This window comes from Peromyscus californicus, unplaced genomic scaffold (assembly GCF_007827085.1).
Source record: "Peromyscus californicus insignis strain IS unplaced genomic scaffold, ASM782708v3 Scaffold_8__1_contigs__length_139910024, whole genome shotgun sequence".
Taxonomy (NCBI): Eukaryota; Metazoa; Chordata; class Mammalia; order Rodentia; family Cricetidae; genus Peromyscus; species Peromyscus californicus.
Window position 1 is genome coordinate 117,789,153 of NW_026294606.1, and position 15,934 is coordinate 117,805,086.

The window sequence follows — 15,934 nt, forward strand, 5'->3', positions numbered from 1 at the left end:
AGAGGCAAGAGGTGAACATAGGGCGTCTTTCTTGCTCACTCTCCATCTTATCTTTTGAGAAAGGGTATCTCACTGAACGTGGTGTTCTCTATTGGCTAGACTGGCTTGTCAGTGAACTGTGGGGATCTGCCTGAATTCACCCTCGCACTATGGTTTGTAATACCTTCTCTCTGTGTCTACACGTGGCCCTTTGTGCACAGGTATCCCAGATATCTCTTCCTAGTCTCCTTCTCTCCCCCTCCTCTTTTTAAGAGATATCTAGTCATTTATTTTTTTAAATTACGAATGTGCACAAAGACATCCAGCCTTTTTCTGTGGTTCTGGGAATCTGAATTCAGGTCCTCATGCTTACATAGTAAGCAGTTTACCCAGTGAACCTTCTCTCTAGTCTCTCTTCCTCTTCATATAGGGGCACCATTTATATGCATTAAACCCCACCCACTCTTACAACTTCATTTAACCCTACTTACTTCCCTAAAGCAGTTATTTAGGGGTTAGGATTTCAGCATTTGCGTCTCCCAGGGGAAAAAACCCAGTCTGTAGAATGTTCTTGCAATCTGCACTTTGTCAACAGGTCACAGAGCAAGACCATTACTCCAACCTGGCTGTCTTCCCCTTGCCCCTCGGGGTCCTCCCTCTATCTTATTTCATCCTATGCTGTGCTTGGTCTCTGGTCTCTGTGGACAGGACCAATGAACTTCTCTGCCTTCTGCCTTCAGTTAGGCTTGGCTCATAAGGAGTCTAACAATAGACTGAGTGGGAGTAAGGCTTGGAAGAGGTTGTCACGGGCTAGCCATGGCCCCTCTGTCAAGGTCACATCTCTTGTCCTCCAGCCTCTGTCACCAGGTTCCCCATCAGCCCTGTGGTGGTAATACTTCCATGATTACTGACCACAGGACCTAGCACCAAGCCCAGGACTTCCTTACTCCCTACCGCATTTGTGAGAAGAGTCTCTATTACACTAGCCTCAAATCACCCAGCCGGGAGGCGCGGGACCTTGACTGGCATTGCCACGGTAAGAAGTCCCATTGATGGGTCATTCTGCTCACCCTCTCCTTTGCAGCCTCGCTCTCCTCACTCAGTTTCTAGACAGCTCTGCCTTGGCCTGAGGCTTAGCTGCCTTCCCTCAGGCCACACACTTGCTTCCTGAGGTCAACCACATCACGACTCCAGCTTTCTGAATGCCCTTGCCATCACCCACCGCAGCCTCTTTCTCAGAAGAAGGAGCTGGTTGGGAAACGCAGTCCTCTGCGGCTGCTGCTGCAGTCGGGTGAAATGTCCCCGATGTGCTCGTAGATTTGGAATACTGGTCCCCACTGGCGTCACTATAAGGTTGTGGAACTGTTTAGGAGGCTTCTTGCTATAGGAAGTGAAGGGGCCCTGGATGTGAGCCTTGGGTCATGAGATCCCAGCCCACTTCCTGTTGATCTCTGCTTCTGTTCCATCAGCATGAGACGAGGTCCCAGCTGTACACTCCTGATGCTCTGGAGCTTCCTGCCTCCATGCCTTCTCCTCCACAATGGCTATATCCCTTCAAACTATGAGTCCAGAACAGACCCTTCCCTCTTAAGCTGCGCTTTGTCAGGTTTTTGGTCATTGTAACAAGAAAAGTAACTGCCTGGATAAAGAGATGGCAGTGGTTTGAATACCTACACCAAGCGGGCAGGCGCTTTTCCAAAGATGAAAGGATATTAGGATGGTTTTGGCCAGTTTCTTCTCATGTTCAGAGACCTCTGTGGGCACGGCAGGTTCCATTCTTTATCCACAATGTTTACATTGACTCCACCACCCCCTTAGAGTGATGTTTCACAGAAGATTCAGACATAGTCCTAGCTATCGAAACAGATGGAAATTGATGCATGGGTCCAAGTCGGTAATGCATTCAACATCTGGAGAGAGTAAGGGAGACAGACACGTGCATGATAATGTAATAGGAGGTGGGGCACATGAAGAAGGCACTGTAAGAGCCTGTCAGCAGCAGGGCTCGGTGGGGGCACAGGAAGGTATTTAAAAATGAGAGAGCGGGATCAGGCTGCCTGACTTGGAGTCAGAGTTCACTTTTTAGCGCTTCTGCTGTGTCAACCTGGGTGCTCTGTTTCTTAAGCGTTTGCTTCCTCAGCTGCTAAATGTAGGCAGTAATAAATGACATGTAATGTGCTTTGTCCAGTACCTGGCCTATACTGGGTGCTTAATTCTAGCTTTGGGGATTTAATCTACGGTCTCATGCATGGTGGCAAGTACTATACCCCTGAGCCTTTTTTTTTATTTTTAACGCTTTGTTTTGAAATGGGTTCTTTGTGATGATTGCCTGTGTGTGTGTGTGTGTGTGTGTGTGTGTGTGTGTGTGTGTGTGTGTGTGTGTGTGTGAAAGTGTGGAGGTCAGAGATTCATCTTGGCTGTCACCCCTCAGCAGCTGTCCACCTTGTCTTGAGCTAGGGTCTCTCTCTGGGATCTGTGGCTTACAGATTGGCGTAGTCTGGCTGGTCAGTGAGCCCCAAGGGTCTGCCCTTCTCCGTTTCCCTCGACTGGACTCAGGCCCTCATGCTCGCATGCCAAGCGTCTTACTGAGTAAACTACCCCTCCAGCCCCCGTCAACCAATCTTGATTGTCATTTTGGCAGGACCCAGAATCACTTAATAGACAAACTTTGGGGCATGTCTGTAGCGGAGATAGGAAGCCTTACCCTGGGTGTGGGTGGCACCATGCCATGGGATGAGACTTAGAACTAGTAAACAGAAAGTGAGGTGAGTACCAGCAGTAATCTTTCTTTGCTTCTCCTAAAAATACTTACTTTATTTATGGGTGTTTTTTCTTCATGTATGTCTGTTGCTCACAGTGCATGCCTGGTGTCTGATGAGGCCAGTAGGCATCAGATTTCCTGGAACTGGAGTTACAGACTGTTGTGAGCCAGCATCTGGGTTCTGGGATTGAACCCAGGTTCTCTGGAAGAGCAGCCAGTGCTCTTAACTTCTGAGCCACCTCCCTAGCTCCTCTCTCTGCTTCTTCACTGGGGAGTCAGTGTGACCGGCCACCTCCTGCTCCAGCCTCAATGCCGAATGAACTAAACCACCTCCAATGAGCCACAGTAAACCTTTCCCTTCTCCAGTTGATTTTGCTGTTGTGTTTGTCTTTGTTTCCCACTGACAAGAAAAGGGACTTGCCCAGGCTGGCCTTGAACTCAGTGTAGTCAAGGAAAACCTTGAACTTCTCACTTTCTTAGTTCAGCCACTTCAGTAAATGAGATTACAGGCCTTGGCCACCAGGCCCTTGCTTAACTTGTAATTTAGCAAAGACTATGCAAAGGAATGGGGTTTGGGGAGACTTGAATAAGGGTCCAGTTATTAAGGCGAGGTAGATATTCTAGAATGTACATAAACATAGAAAAAGGCTCAAAATAAGCATGATAGAAACTGTTAACCTAGCATTTACAAGGGGGCTATTTATTAGGAAAAACTTCAGGGAAAGTTTCAGGTAAAGCCATACCACTGAATACCAAATGAAGTGCCTGTAGATATTTTATAGACATTGAAGAGTCACTAAAAGGTAGTGGTGGTGGTGGGGCTGGAGAGGTGACTCAACCCTTAAGAGCACTGGCTACTATTCCAGAGGACTCAGGTTCTATTCCCAGCATCCACAAGGTGGCCCACAACTGTCTGCAACTTCTGTCTCAGCGGATCAAATGCTCTATTCTGGCTTCCTTGCACACCAGGAATGCATTTGGCACACAGACATGCACACAGGCAAAACACCTATACACATAAAAATAATGTTTTGAGGCAGGGTCTTTCTGTGTAGCTCTAACTGTCCTGGAACTCTCTATGTAGACCAGGCTGGCCTCGTACTCACAGAGATTCACCCGCTTCTGCCTCCCAAGTGCTGAAATTAAAGGCATGTGCCACCATACCTGGCCCCAAATAAATAAAATCAGAGAGAGAGAGAGAGAGAGAGAGAGAGAGAGAGAGAGAGTTATGAGGGAATTGGGGGTGGATCTGGGAGGAATTATGAAAAGGAGTGGAGGGTGATAAAATATGATCAAAATTTATTGTATTCATGTACACACTTCTCAAATAATTCATAAAAATATATATTAAAAAATAAGGAGAGTCAGGTGTTGTAGAGGGATGCCTTTAAACCCAGCACTTAGGAGGTTGGGGTAGGCAGAGCTCTGTCAGTTTGAGGCCAGCCTGGTCTACATGGAGAATTCCAGGCCAGCCAGGGCTACATAGTGAGACCCTGCCTCAAAACAAAACAAAGCAAACCAAATCCCCTAAAACCCAAGGGGGCTAGACAGATGACTCAGCAGTTAAGAGTGCTTACTGTTCTCACAGAGACCCCAAGTTCAACTGGGGTCTCCTGCTCCTGGGGGACTGATGCCCTCTTTGGCCTCCAAGAGAACCTGCACTCAAGAGTGTACACACACACACACACACACACACACACACACACACACACACACTCACGGACACACCCCCATACACTTTAAAAATAAATAAATCTAAAAAAAACCAAATGAACAAACAAAACAATCGTGATGATTTAAGCAGGGACTATGTATATTTAGATAAAATTTAGCAAATTTTCACCCAGAAGTTTCTCTCCGTTTTCCTTCCTTTAGTCTATTTATTTAATTTTTTTTTTTTTGAGACAGTTTCAAATGCTACGGCCCCGGGTGACTGGGAATTCACAATCTAGTTCCCTATAGCCTTAGTCTGCATTGACCGTCCAGCTTCAGTCTCCCAAGTGCTGGGACTACAAGTGTGAGCCGCCATGCTCTGCTTGGCTGGAGCTTTCTGTAAACTGTGTTGACAGTGGAGTGAAAGGTGGTCAAGAGAAGCATGAGGCTCTCTATGTGTTGTCTTTGGGGTAGTCATAAGACCTGCCTGATGAGAAACTTGACACATGTCAAGCTCTCAACGTCACACGGAGCTAGCTTGGCAGAAGGCAGCTCAGCTGAAAACGATACGCTGAACCACTCAAGTCAGATGGCCAGGCCTGACTGCACCCAGAAATGAGAAGCAGACACTCAGTCCCAGAACCGACCGTAACAGAGCAGCAAAAACGTTGTAAAATTCTGATTTTAACTTGTCGTTTTATTTATTTATTTATACAGAGCCTACCTGTATTGCCACCAGTGGTACTGGCATAGAGGTGTCAAGATCCACGTATTGGTGACGGTGGGTGGGGCACAGGGTATACATATGCAGGCTTTGACGTGGGTAGCCACACAGAGCATGTGGTAGGAACTTGAGCAGCTGATGCCTGTCGTCAAAGAGCACATCCCCAAGCTCGTTCAGCCCCCCTTGCAGTTCCTGCCCCATGCTGGCGAAGATGCCTGCTAACATTTACTCAGTGTTTTTTTAGATAGTGCCTTGGCTGGCATTTCCACTCGTGGGAGCTAGCTGTCCCAAATGTAGCAAGAGAGTGCCCCAAACCCACATACCAGACCGAGGAAGATACAGAGAAAGGCTAGATGGTCACCTGGGAAACCAAGGGTAGTTAAGGAATGTAGTAAGGATGGAGTCTCTGAGTTCCTGTCCTCACCTCTGGGAAGAATCTAAGGCGCCTTCTGTGATCTGTTAAAGGTGTGTTGTCCCTCTTGAGGGTGGAGGTGCTAGAGGTGTATACTGGAGGTAAGACGGCTTAACAGGGGTGAGTCTTTGATGAGAAAGGCTGAGTATGCAGACCCCCATTTCACACAGCTGATTGGAAAGGCTTGTAGAAACTTCAAAACATTTTGGTCAAAAGAGAAGGAAAAATTAACTCCTCAATCAGAGGAATCCAAACCACATTTTTTTTTTTTTTTGTGAACATCAATACGACCTTTCTAACCATTGATAATTTTCTCTTTTCGTCTTCCTAGTTACAGGATCAAGATAAATAGGCTCTAAAGCGGTGAAGGGAGAAAGCAAAATAAAGTCTGTGTTTCATTAAATTGGAGGAAACCTTTGCTAGGGCAGTTAAAGCTATGATTAGGAAAACCCATGTGGGCTTTGGATGCCAAACATTTGCTATATCTCAGGTTCTAAACTATCACTTTGGTAGGGAGTGATTTTTCTGGAACCCTAATGTTATAACAATGCAAGGAAAGAACAGGGAAGTGTTTAGGGTAAGACCAGGGCTGAGAACCAACATAGGGTGGCCAGCCTCGCTCTATAGACACTGTGTGCAGGAAAAGCAGGGAAGCTCCTGAAGAGGCTCTGGGAAAGCCATGAAAACATGCAAACTGTAGGCAAAAGGGTTTCATGGATGCATTTTTACAGAGAGCAGTTGATAGCTTTCAAAAGATTCCCAAAATGTCTAGGAACATCTCTGTGGTAAGAACCAAAAGCATCCAATCATACCTCATATTTACGTTTATGAGATATCAACAGATAGCCCATTCTAATATGTCAACTAAGAGAATTCAAAATAATATTCATGTTATGTATTTTATCAAAGCGTTCTAACTTGGTAGGAAATATTTCTAATAAGTAAAAAACAGTGTTGTTCTTTTCCATTGAACCTATTCCTTAGGGGAGCCTAGAAGGTGGAGACAACATCAAGAAGCCAGGTGATGCCTGACAAGAGCTTCTGACATGATGAGATGATTGCCTACCTGCCTGGCATCCAGGGATACTCCCTGCATAAGACCATCACATTCCTGTGTCAAAGCTGCATGCCACACTGTGTCCCCATCTATCACCAATTGTGGCACTAACAATGGCTGAGACAGGAGATCTGGAAAGTGGGGTCAGCAGAGCTGCAGACTGACCTTTCGGTTGCTAAATGCATTATTCACCTTGATGAGAATAAGAACTGGTACTCTACTGGATTGTTGAAGAACTGGGACTTTACTGGATTGTTAAAGAACTGGGACTCTACTGGATTGTTGAAGAACTGGGACTCTACTGGATTGTTAAAGGCCGAAGCTTCAACTGGAGAAATGATAGGTAAGTGCATATAAAATTCTCTTCCTGCACGCTCATCTTCTATATTTCCTGACTCTTCATCTGCAATGATTTAAAGAGCAGAGTGAATGAGAGAGTGTGAGGTGTGTGGCCACATCATCCATGGAGAACATTTGATTCCTCTCAAGTGTCTTTGACAGCTCAGCGAGCTGACAACCTAGAAAATATGTGCTGTTATTTTGGTAAGGGCAGAAGAATAAGTACAGTTTTATGTTGGAGTTTTCCATGAAAAGACCTAAGCTCAGGAAAACAAAAGGAAATGATCCATGGGCTGTGATCTGTGGTGTCCTAGAAGGTTCTAGGTACCTAGGAAGATGGGGGTTCCAGAAGCAAGGAGGATGACAGGGAACAGCCTGTTCAGTGCCAACATCTTATCTTAGGGCAGAAGCAGAGGCAAATATGAGCTAAGGCAGCGCTGATCTGGAAAGAACCCAGACTTGGGAGACAAATGGCTCTGAGGCTCCAGATCCAGGCAGAGAGGCTGAGATGCCACACATTCCAATTCTCAAAGGGCAGCCATGAGTTCAGTGCCTATTTTCATGTGTGGGCTCTAAGTGTTAGGGTGGACAGGGACCGTGGAGGTATTCTGGACAAGCTCTGTAGACTCACAAACATGTTGCAAACCAGGACTGGAGCAGGCCGTTCCTGCCTGTGTGCAGTAGACTTACCCACCACTTCCTTATTTTCTGTTTCCATGTCCTGACTCAGGAGTAAGTCGGGGAGATGTCCATGACTTTTGGAATTCCCAAGAAAAGACCTAAAAACACTTATTCTTTTTGCCCAGGTGCACTCTTGCGGCTAGGATGTCAGTGGGTATGGAATCGGCTCTATTTCATGGTCACTTTGGCAGCTACGGAAACTCTGCCATTATGGCAGATCTAAAGCATGTGCTGAGAAGTGTGACATCATTTAACATCCCAGCATCCCCCTGTGGTGAGAACTGTCACTCTCCTTGCTTACATATGAGGGAACCTGTGAAAGAGATGTTAGGGAGCTTGCCTCCTTCACACTGACAGTAGGTGACAGAGCTGGCACTCAAACCTAGGCTGTCATGCTTCAGTGTCCAAGCTCTCCTGCCTCTTTCTTAACTCTTGGAATGAGGCATGGGGCTCTCCTTCACCCTTGCCTTTCCCCCAATTAAGTCTTTCTCTTGATTAGCCAAGCTCACCAGCTCAAAAGAGAAAGGAGGGAACTGTCTTTGGGCATGCGTCAGGATGTACCTCACAAGGTGGGGACAGGGGTCCAAAGTCAGCCTTACTTAAGATTCCACTTTGCCACCGTTTCCTGCATGTCAGAAATGATGAGGAGTGTGTACCCTGGCAGCGTTTTCTTCTTTAAATTTTATATGGAGGGTCAGCAAGAGAGAGAGAGGGAGAGAGAGAGAGGTGATTCATGGGGGCTGTCTCAGCTCCATAAAGAACAAGGTGAGAGGGCGTGGTAGCTGAACTGAATGGGCTATCCACACAAGTGCTAGCACATGATGTCCTTTCTAGACCTTAACTCCTGTGCCAGGAAAATACTGGTGGTGGATAGGACGGCACATCTCAAACATAGGCTGTAGGACCTTCATCCCTGTGAAATTTTATGTTCTCCTAAATGAAACTGCTAGTGTCCCCTCAAATTAAAAGCTTGAGAACACTCAACTTGTCAGTTGGCCAGCTAGTAATTCATTTTGTCATGAGCTTTGCGGCCTCTTGTGTAGAGTAAAGTACAGGCTCTTAGTGAGCTGTTTAAATATTGACGAGAAGCTCAACATTGTTTTTCCAACTCATTGAAGAGAATTTATGATGCTGTAAAGTAAAGGGACATTGCCTTCTGAAGAAAATGGGGATGAAAATCTGGAGTGTCCCCCTTTCCAGTATTTTACTCGTGAGGCTAAATCAACATGTATTACATTTTAGCATGCGCTAACAAAGCCTGATCTCAGAGACAGGATCTATGACAGAAACTTGAAAACTGCATTTCCAGGTCCTCTGCATGGTCATCTGAGGCCTGTTCTCACTCTTGAGTCAAGCCCACCACCAGAAAGATGTTTAGGCCATTAGAACTCCATCTAAATCTTGTGGATACCTTTGAAGTTGATGACGTGGATACGAGAACCAGCTCCTGCTTCCATCAGCTCACCAAGGAAGTTGAGACTGCAGGCTACCAGCAAAGTCGGGAACCCAGGTCAGCTTTGGGAGCAACAAACCTGTGACCATTGTCTAGTTCCAACCTGAGCCTATCCCTAGAGCTTGAAAAGGGCTTTTTTTTTCTTTTTCTTTTTTTTTCATCCATTAGCTATGAGCTATGCCTGAGCTCCTCCACCTAATGCCTTCCTGGGTCTATCAATGTTTATGGGTGATGTATGTGTGGCCTTTACTGAAGTGTCTAAATGCATTGGGTCTGCACTTTAAGTATAAGAACATGCACTTTGGATCCCCTAGAGATTTATTTAGTCCTGGTCTCTGCAAGGCACTAAGCTTTCAGCTTTGAGCAACTGATGGCTAGTCTTTGGTGAAGACTGTAGATCACATGAGCCCGCCCTTTGTGAACCGTCTCCTAGCGGCAGCCCAGGAGGCTGTCTGTCCCCTAAGGAGTGCTGTTACAGGTTCAGGGCTCAGCCAACCTTACTACTTGTAGCTTTCGCTCAAATCTTTGCTTTCTAATCAGTTGTAGAGCCGTCCCTTGTTATGATGAAGTAGAGTTTTTGCATGGGCTTGCTTTGATCCACCTTGCTGTGCCAATGGCATTTGGCACGAGACCTTCTACAGAGTACAAATTAACAAGTGAATGATGAATGAAACCATCAACCAGAAAAGTGCCATTCACTCCTAGAATCTTTCACCAAATCAAGGACCACAGAAACAGAAATTCTCTATGGCTTTACTTGGTGAAATGTCTTTTAAAACACTGTCCTAATCAATTACATTAGAAAGAACCTCCAGACTCAGTGTCTTAAGATGCCAAGCTGTTGCCTCTCTTGGTTCTGTGGACACGCTAAGCTCAGCTGGGTGTTTTTTTGTCTGAGGTCTTTCATGCAGGTTTCATTGTATAGATGCTGGGGCTAGAGTCATCAGAAGGATTGACTGGGCAGATATCCAAGATGCACTCACATTGAGGACAGCTGATGTCAGCTGCCGGATTACCCACACTTGTGTTGGACAGGACCAGCTTATAACACTTGGCCTCTCCACGTGGCTTGGGTTTTTGACAGAATGGCAGCTGGCTTCCCAAAGGGAATATCCATCAGTGAGCATTCTGAAGAGCCAATAATGAGCTGCAAGCGTCTTATTACCTAGCTGTAGGATCCATAGCATATCACTACATTTTATTGGTTGAGTAGGTCACAAAGACCAGTCCAGACACAGGGAGGCTCTAAAGGCATTGACAGTGGCAATCTTTGGAGCCAGTCTGACTACAAGCAAATACATTGTTTTGGGGACTTGGTAGAATGCTTGACTAGCATGTGTGAAGACCCAGAATTGAGAAAACAATATATTTCAAATATGATATCCAGGAAGACAACCCATCTCTGCAAGGACCTTCCTTTGTCAGGAAATTTGCTGCACTGCTGAGCACTGGGAACAGCTCAATATCAGCTGCATTTGGAGGAGGTAGGTGGTAGCAAGGAAGGAGAAAACCAGTAGTGTCTGAGACCATGGTTAAGGAATTAGATTTGACAGAGATAATTCAGGATATAAAATGAGATAGGGAGATGGAGGGTTGGGTAAGTGCTATAGAAAAGCTCGCCTATCCCTTTCACTGGCTCGATGTATGTTGGTGTGGATTGGATCTAAAGGCAAGCACAGGTGAAAAAGTTATTGCAAACATTTTTGTCTACTGTTGAAGTCACGTGTAATTCTAACGAAGATTGTTCAAAAGATGAGAAAGTCTCACGTGTAATTCTAACGAAGATTGTTCAAAAGATGAGAAAGTCTCACGTGTAATTCTAACGAAGATTGTTCAAAAGATGAGAAAGTCTCACGTGTAATTCTAACGAAGATTGTTCAAAAGATGAGAAAGTCACCCACCGCTCTACTAACTGGACCCAAACATGTTCATTTTCCTTTTCATGCATGCTTTGTGTCCATGGCATCGTGTTGTGTTGAGCACGGGCTCTATGCCTTTCATCTGGACTCATTTTAGAAATGTTCCAGTGTTCGCTGTGGCCTTTGCCTGCATCGTTTTAGAGCCTTCATTCCATTCAGACTGAGGGAGCTTGGCAATGGGCCAGTGACCTGGGCTTGATTAGGGAGGTGACTCAGGACTCCCATGATGCTGCCCTCACTGGTGCGTGGATAAGGCTCTAGGGAAGCTGGATTTGATACCTCCCATTCTGTCTCCTAGCTTGGCTACCCTGCCAGGGATGAAGCCCTTAGGGTGCTTCATCAATGTTTATAACTGCCAGCAGGAAACATCCATCCTTGAGGAGGAGGCAAGAGGAGGATGCTGCTTCTTTTTCTCTTCAACCTTTCAAGGAGCATGCTGGTTTAAAAAAAATGGTTAACCTGGCCACAAAGGTTTAGATTTCTTGTCCCTATAAGGGCTTACATTTCTTCCAGGAAGGGGGATTTAATTTTACTGTCATAGCAATATTTAGGGCAAGAATCTGATTACTTCTTTTTCAGACACTGAGATGCCAGACTTGGCACATTCTGGACAGGTAGAGGGCACCCCACACTCCCTGCCGTGTCCTCTGCTGTCCTGTCTGTCCCTCTTCAAAGCCCACTTCCCATTATTCTTTGTCTTCCTAGTGGCCTCCTCACAGTCAGTTTCTGAACTTTTAAACCTTTGCTCTTTGCTCAGTCAAATTTTCCCAGAAGGCATCATGTTATGAATGGACCCTGGACTGGAAATCAGGGCACTTCAGAGCACGTCCCTCTGTTCCATCTGTGTGACCTTGGTTAAGTCTTGGCAATCCCCTGGCTTCACCTTCTCCAGATTTAAAATGAGAGACTGATCTCTTTTGTTTCTTCCTTCAGTGAGTTCATGATGTGAGTCTTTTTGGCCTTTAAAGGTCATGCTCAACACAATTCTATAGAGTTCTGGAAGCTTGCCGATCCATTCATGTTCATTCCCTCCCAATCACCTTGAGTCTTCTTGCTCATAAGACACCATCTCTAGACAATGTGGAAGTGTATGGTATTATGGAAAACATGGATTGGCTCTCCTTTTCCTGCCCTGCCTCTTATCACTCTGTTTTTCATTTGGTAAGTAGGCTCACACTGCTCTTCCTTGCTGCTGATGCTCTAAATCTCTTCTTAGGATAAAGTACAACAAATGGAAGCAACTGTCTGAAGACTGAACTTCAAACACTCTATTAATGCAACACACAAGCAACATCCCAATCCCAGTAGAATGCCCACAGACTGATTTGGTTCTCCTTTGATGAGGCACAGATGCAAGGCAATAACTACCCTCTTGGAGGGAGGAGTGATTAGCTAGAGGGCTGCAGAGTCCCTGCTAGCTCTGTCATCAGAGTATGAAGAACAGCTCCAAGGACGAATGCTCAGCCCTGGAAGTCGATGTTTGCTCGCTTCAACACTGTGCAAGATTCTGTTGTGCTACAAAGATGATAGAAGCAGTCTTGAGGGAGAGGGACATGATTTGGTTTAGAAATCAGAAAAAGTTAGAGATTTTGAAGGCCATTTTTGGGTTCTAAGAAGTCATATGTTTGGTGGAAGCTACCATTGTAGTTAGTCAGTGGCCATCACATGCTCCCCAGCTGCCCAAGATGTTTCATATCCTCTGCCTTCTACCACTGGCATCCAACCTATACCCCCAGTTCCTGGGCATTCTTTCACATTCTTCCCTGTGTTTGGGATATACCAGCCTGAATGATCACCATTATCATTTTATTCACTCTTTGGGACCAAACAATAGGCCTTGGAGTCTGAGTAATACAGGATTAAATCCCAGTTTTCTACTTCTAAGGAAGGTTATCTAATTTCTCTGTATGCCTTTAATTTTCTTATTTGTAATATGAAGCTAGTAATCCCTGCCTTACAGGGTTGCAGTGAGAATTACATGTGACGGCAGGAGACTTCACAGGGCCCAGTGAGCAGCTTTTACTGCTGTTTCCCTTATGTTTGTTCTTTATGGAAACGATAGAGTTGCTTTGGTTTGGAGATGGCTTGTTCTCATCAGGGTTAATGTTTTGGAAGCCTAGTCCCTAGTCTGAAGATGCTAAAAGGTAATAGACTCCTTAAGAGGTCACTGGGAGAAACAGTCCTAGAAAGGGTTAATGCTAGCTAGTCTTGTAGAGTACCTTAGTCCCTCTACGAGTAAGTTATTATAAATGAGGAAGACTTATGTCTCTTTGGTCAATGGCTTCTTGCTTCACCATGTGACCACCCTCTCAGTTCTCTTTCTTGTGCCCCTCCATGAAGACATCTGTAGTATTATCATGAGCCACAGGGGTGCCCACTAGAGGCCAAATTGATGGGACCAGTATACTTCCAGCTTCCACTGTGAGCTGAACCAATTTATTTTATTTATAAAATACCCAGCCTTGGGTATTTTGTTAGGAACAGAAATGGAAGGATATACTATTAACAGTGTTGTATTTATGTAAACATATAATTTATCCCACTGGTTGAAATTTATCCTTCATTGATAGCTTCTTGAGGGTAGGAGTTATTTGACAATCCTGTTTATTCCTTTCAATGTCAAGGACAGAGATTGCAGTAAAGCAAACTCCACACGTTTGGTACAAATGAATTGAATCAACTACATCATTTTATTTGCCTTTTCCTTCTGATTTTACCCAAAGACAAGAGAAAGTCAACCATGCAAAACAAAACAAACAAAACAAAAAACCAGGACAAAACATCCTATATTTTAAATGTAAAGCTCTATTTTCTCAAGAGTGCAGCATTGGGGTCTTCTTGTCAGTTCTAGGGAGGAGGGAGGCGACTGCAAGCGTGACCTTTTGTATGTGCTTTCAGTATTTAGTGCTCTGCAGGGTGCTTGCTGAATATTTAAGTGTGTTGCTATTCATGATAAAAGCTTGTCGAGTGACAGATCTAGGAGCAGAGAGGTAACTCAATAATGGATTTCATCTCAGACAAATGCAGGAGAAAGCTTGCTTAGGGTTGTAATTGCTCTAGCTACTCAGCCCCATCCCAAAATTCTCCACAAGGGCAGCCCTGCTGCGTGGGTAGACTTCCTCCTGGTGAGGGGCCCTGCTGTTCACTCCTGATACAGAAGGAGAGGCCCCATGAGCCAGGTGAGCTCTGCTCAGGAGAATTCTCTATGTTCTTTTAACAAGTGGTCCAGCTTGTGAGGAAGTTGTCATATGATCGGACTTTGGCTTCTGTGTTGGTGACCCTAGCAGGACAGACAAAGCTGAGGAAAGCAGAGTCAGCACAAATGTGTGGTAAAAAGCATTGGCTTGGGCCAGCTGCCTGGGTTTGCCTCCCAGCTCCATATGTTGCTTGCTGGTGACCTCGGGTACCTTACTCAGTTTCATCAAGTCTTGATTTCTCCATCAGTAGCTTGGAGGTGAGAGTGTGCCTGCCTCCTAAGTTTATAATGAGGGTCGCAGGACAGAGCTTTATTAGCATCTGGAACTCTGCCTGGGGCACAGTACGAGCAACACAGACAACACTGACAACACTGTCACTCTACTAGAGCTGGAAGCCTGCTCTGAAGGTTGTGCCGCTTGCACACCTCAGCTTGGCAGCATTTGGCTCTTCATTAGGAATGAACTCCGTGGGTGGAAAAGGACACCATCTTCAGTGGTCCACACAGGAGACGCAGGTTGGTGTGACAACACTAAGGAGGAGAGGGGACAGATCTGAGGGATGTATAAAAGGAACTCATGATCATTTCATGCCCAGCTCAGGAAAGGCCAAGGTGGCCAAGATCCAGGATCTAGGGGCCAGTGACACCTTAAAATAACAAGAGGCACTGTAGGAAAAGAGGTTTGTTTGAGGATATTAAAGAATAGTGTAACGGCATTTGGAGACAGTCAAAACGTTTTGGAGCGCTGGCAAGAGGTCCAAGTAGAGCTTTACAATGAACACCACGAGAGCCAGAAGCCAGAGAGTTTACTGTAAAGTGCCTGGCGTGTGGCACAGGTCCAGAAGTTCACACTTCATTGGTTTTGGGCTATAAGGTCTCTGGTGCCAGTACTCTGTGTCATTTTAGTTTGACAATAGTTATAGATCATATATATATATTTTAACGGTTCTTACTTAGTTTTTAATTCATAATCATAAACTTAACTCTGCAATCCAACTAGACTTGGGAAGGGAATGAGGAGAATATGGAACCCAGAGAACTTCAGTGAGAGCGGAGATTACAGGGTACTGTGAGCGGATGGGGTGAGGGTGCTCTCCTGAGCTACAGAAGGAATGGTCTGGTGGGTAAGAAGTCTGCAAGTCGAAAGAATTAGAGTTGTCCACAGTCGGAAATGGTGATCTTCTTGCTGGTCTTGCCATTCCTGGACCCAAAACGCTCCACAGCTTCCACAATGTTCATGCCTTCTTTCACCTTCCCAAAGACAACGTGTTTGCCATCCAGCCACTCAGTCTTGGTGGTGCAGATGAAAAACTGGGAACCATTTGTGTTTGGTTCAGCATTTGCCATAGACAAGATGCCAGGACCTGTAGGCTTCAGAACAAAGTTCTCACCCTCAAATTTCTCTCCGTAGATGGATCTGCCACCAGTGCCATTATGGCGTGTGAAGTCACTACCCTGGCACATGAATCCGGGAATAATCCTGTGAAAAGAGGAACCCTTATATCCAAATCCTTTCTCTCCAGTGCTCAGGGCAGGGAAGTTTTCTGCTGTCTTTGGAACTTTGTCTGCAAATAACTCAAAGGAGACACGGCCCAAGGGCTCGCCATCAGCCGTGATGTCGAAGAACACGGTAGGGTTGACCATGGCTGCAGCAAGTGGTGACAGGGGACAGCGGCATCTGCAAAGCCTAGATCATATTTAAATGAACGATGATGTTTTTAAATAAAACTTTATTTACAAAATAGGTAAAGGAGTTGCTT

At 45.4% G+C, this 15,934-nt stretch overlaps 1 protein-coding gene and 1 long non-coding RNA gene across 13 annotated transcripts in view; one reads left to right on the plus strand and one right to left on the minus strand.

Annotated features, from left to right (window-relative positions):
- LOC128104491 (peptidyl-prolyl cis-trans isomerase A-like) overlaps positions 1-15,934 on the minus strand; it is a 42,800-nt gene that overhangs the window by 7,136 nt on the left and 19,730 nt on the right. For 5 of the 12 annotated variants that reach the window (XM_052729431.1, XM_052729434.1, XM_052729433.1 and 2 more), the window contains one exon: positions 13,399-15,861. In XM_052729431.1, coding sequence (XP_052585391.1) covers positions 15,324-15,861 — 538 coding nt within the window. In that variant the 3' untranslated portion in view covers positions 13,399-15,323. Of the gene's footprint in view, positions 1-1,653; positions 1,890-13,398; positions 15,862-15,934 lie in introns of those variants that run through there. The other 7 variants (XM_052729435.1, XM_052729439.1, XM_052729436.1 and 4 more) reach the window with 2 other exon arrangements.
- On the plus strand, positions 4,729-15,699 carry LOC128104494 (uncharacterized). Its single transcript, XR_008216032.1, has 4 exons — positions 4,729-6,929; positions 7,732-7,880; positions 8,916-9,116; positions 15,586-15,699. It is a non-coding gene; the product is annotated as an uncharacterized LOC128104494 (long non-coding RNA).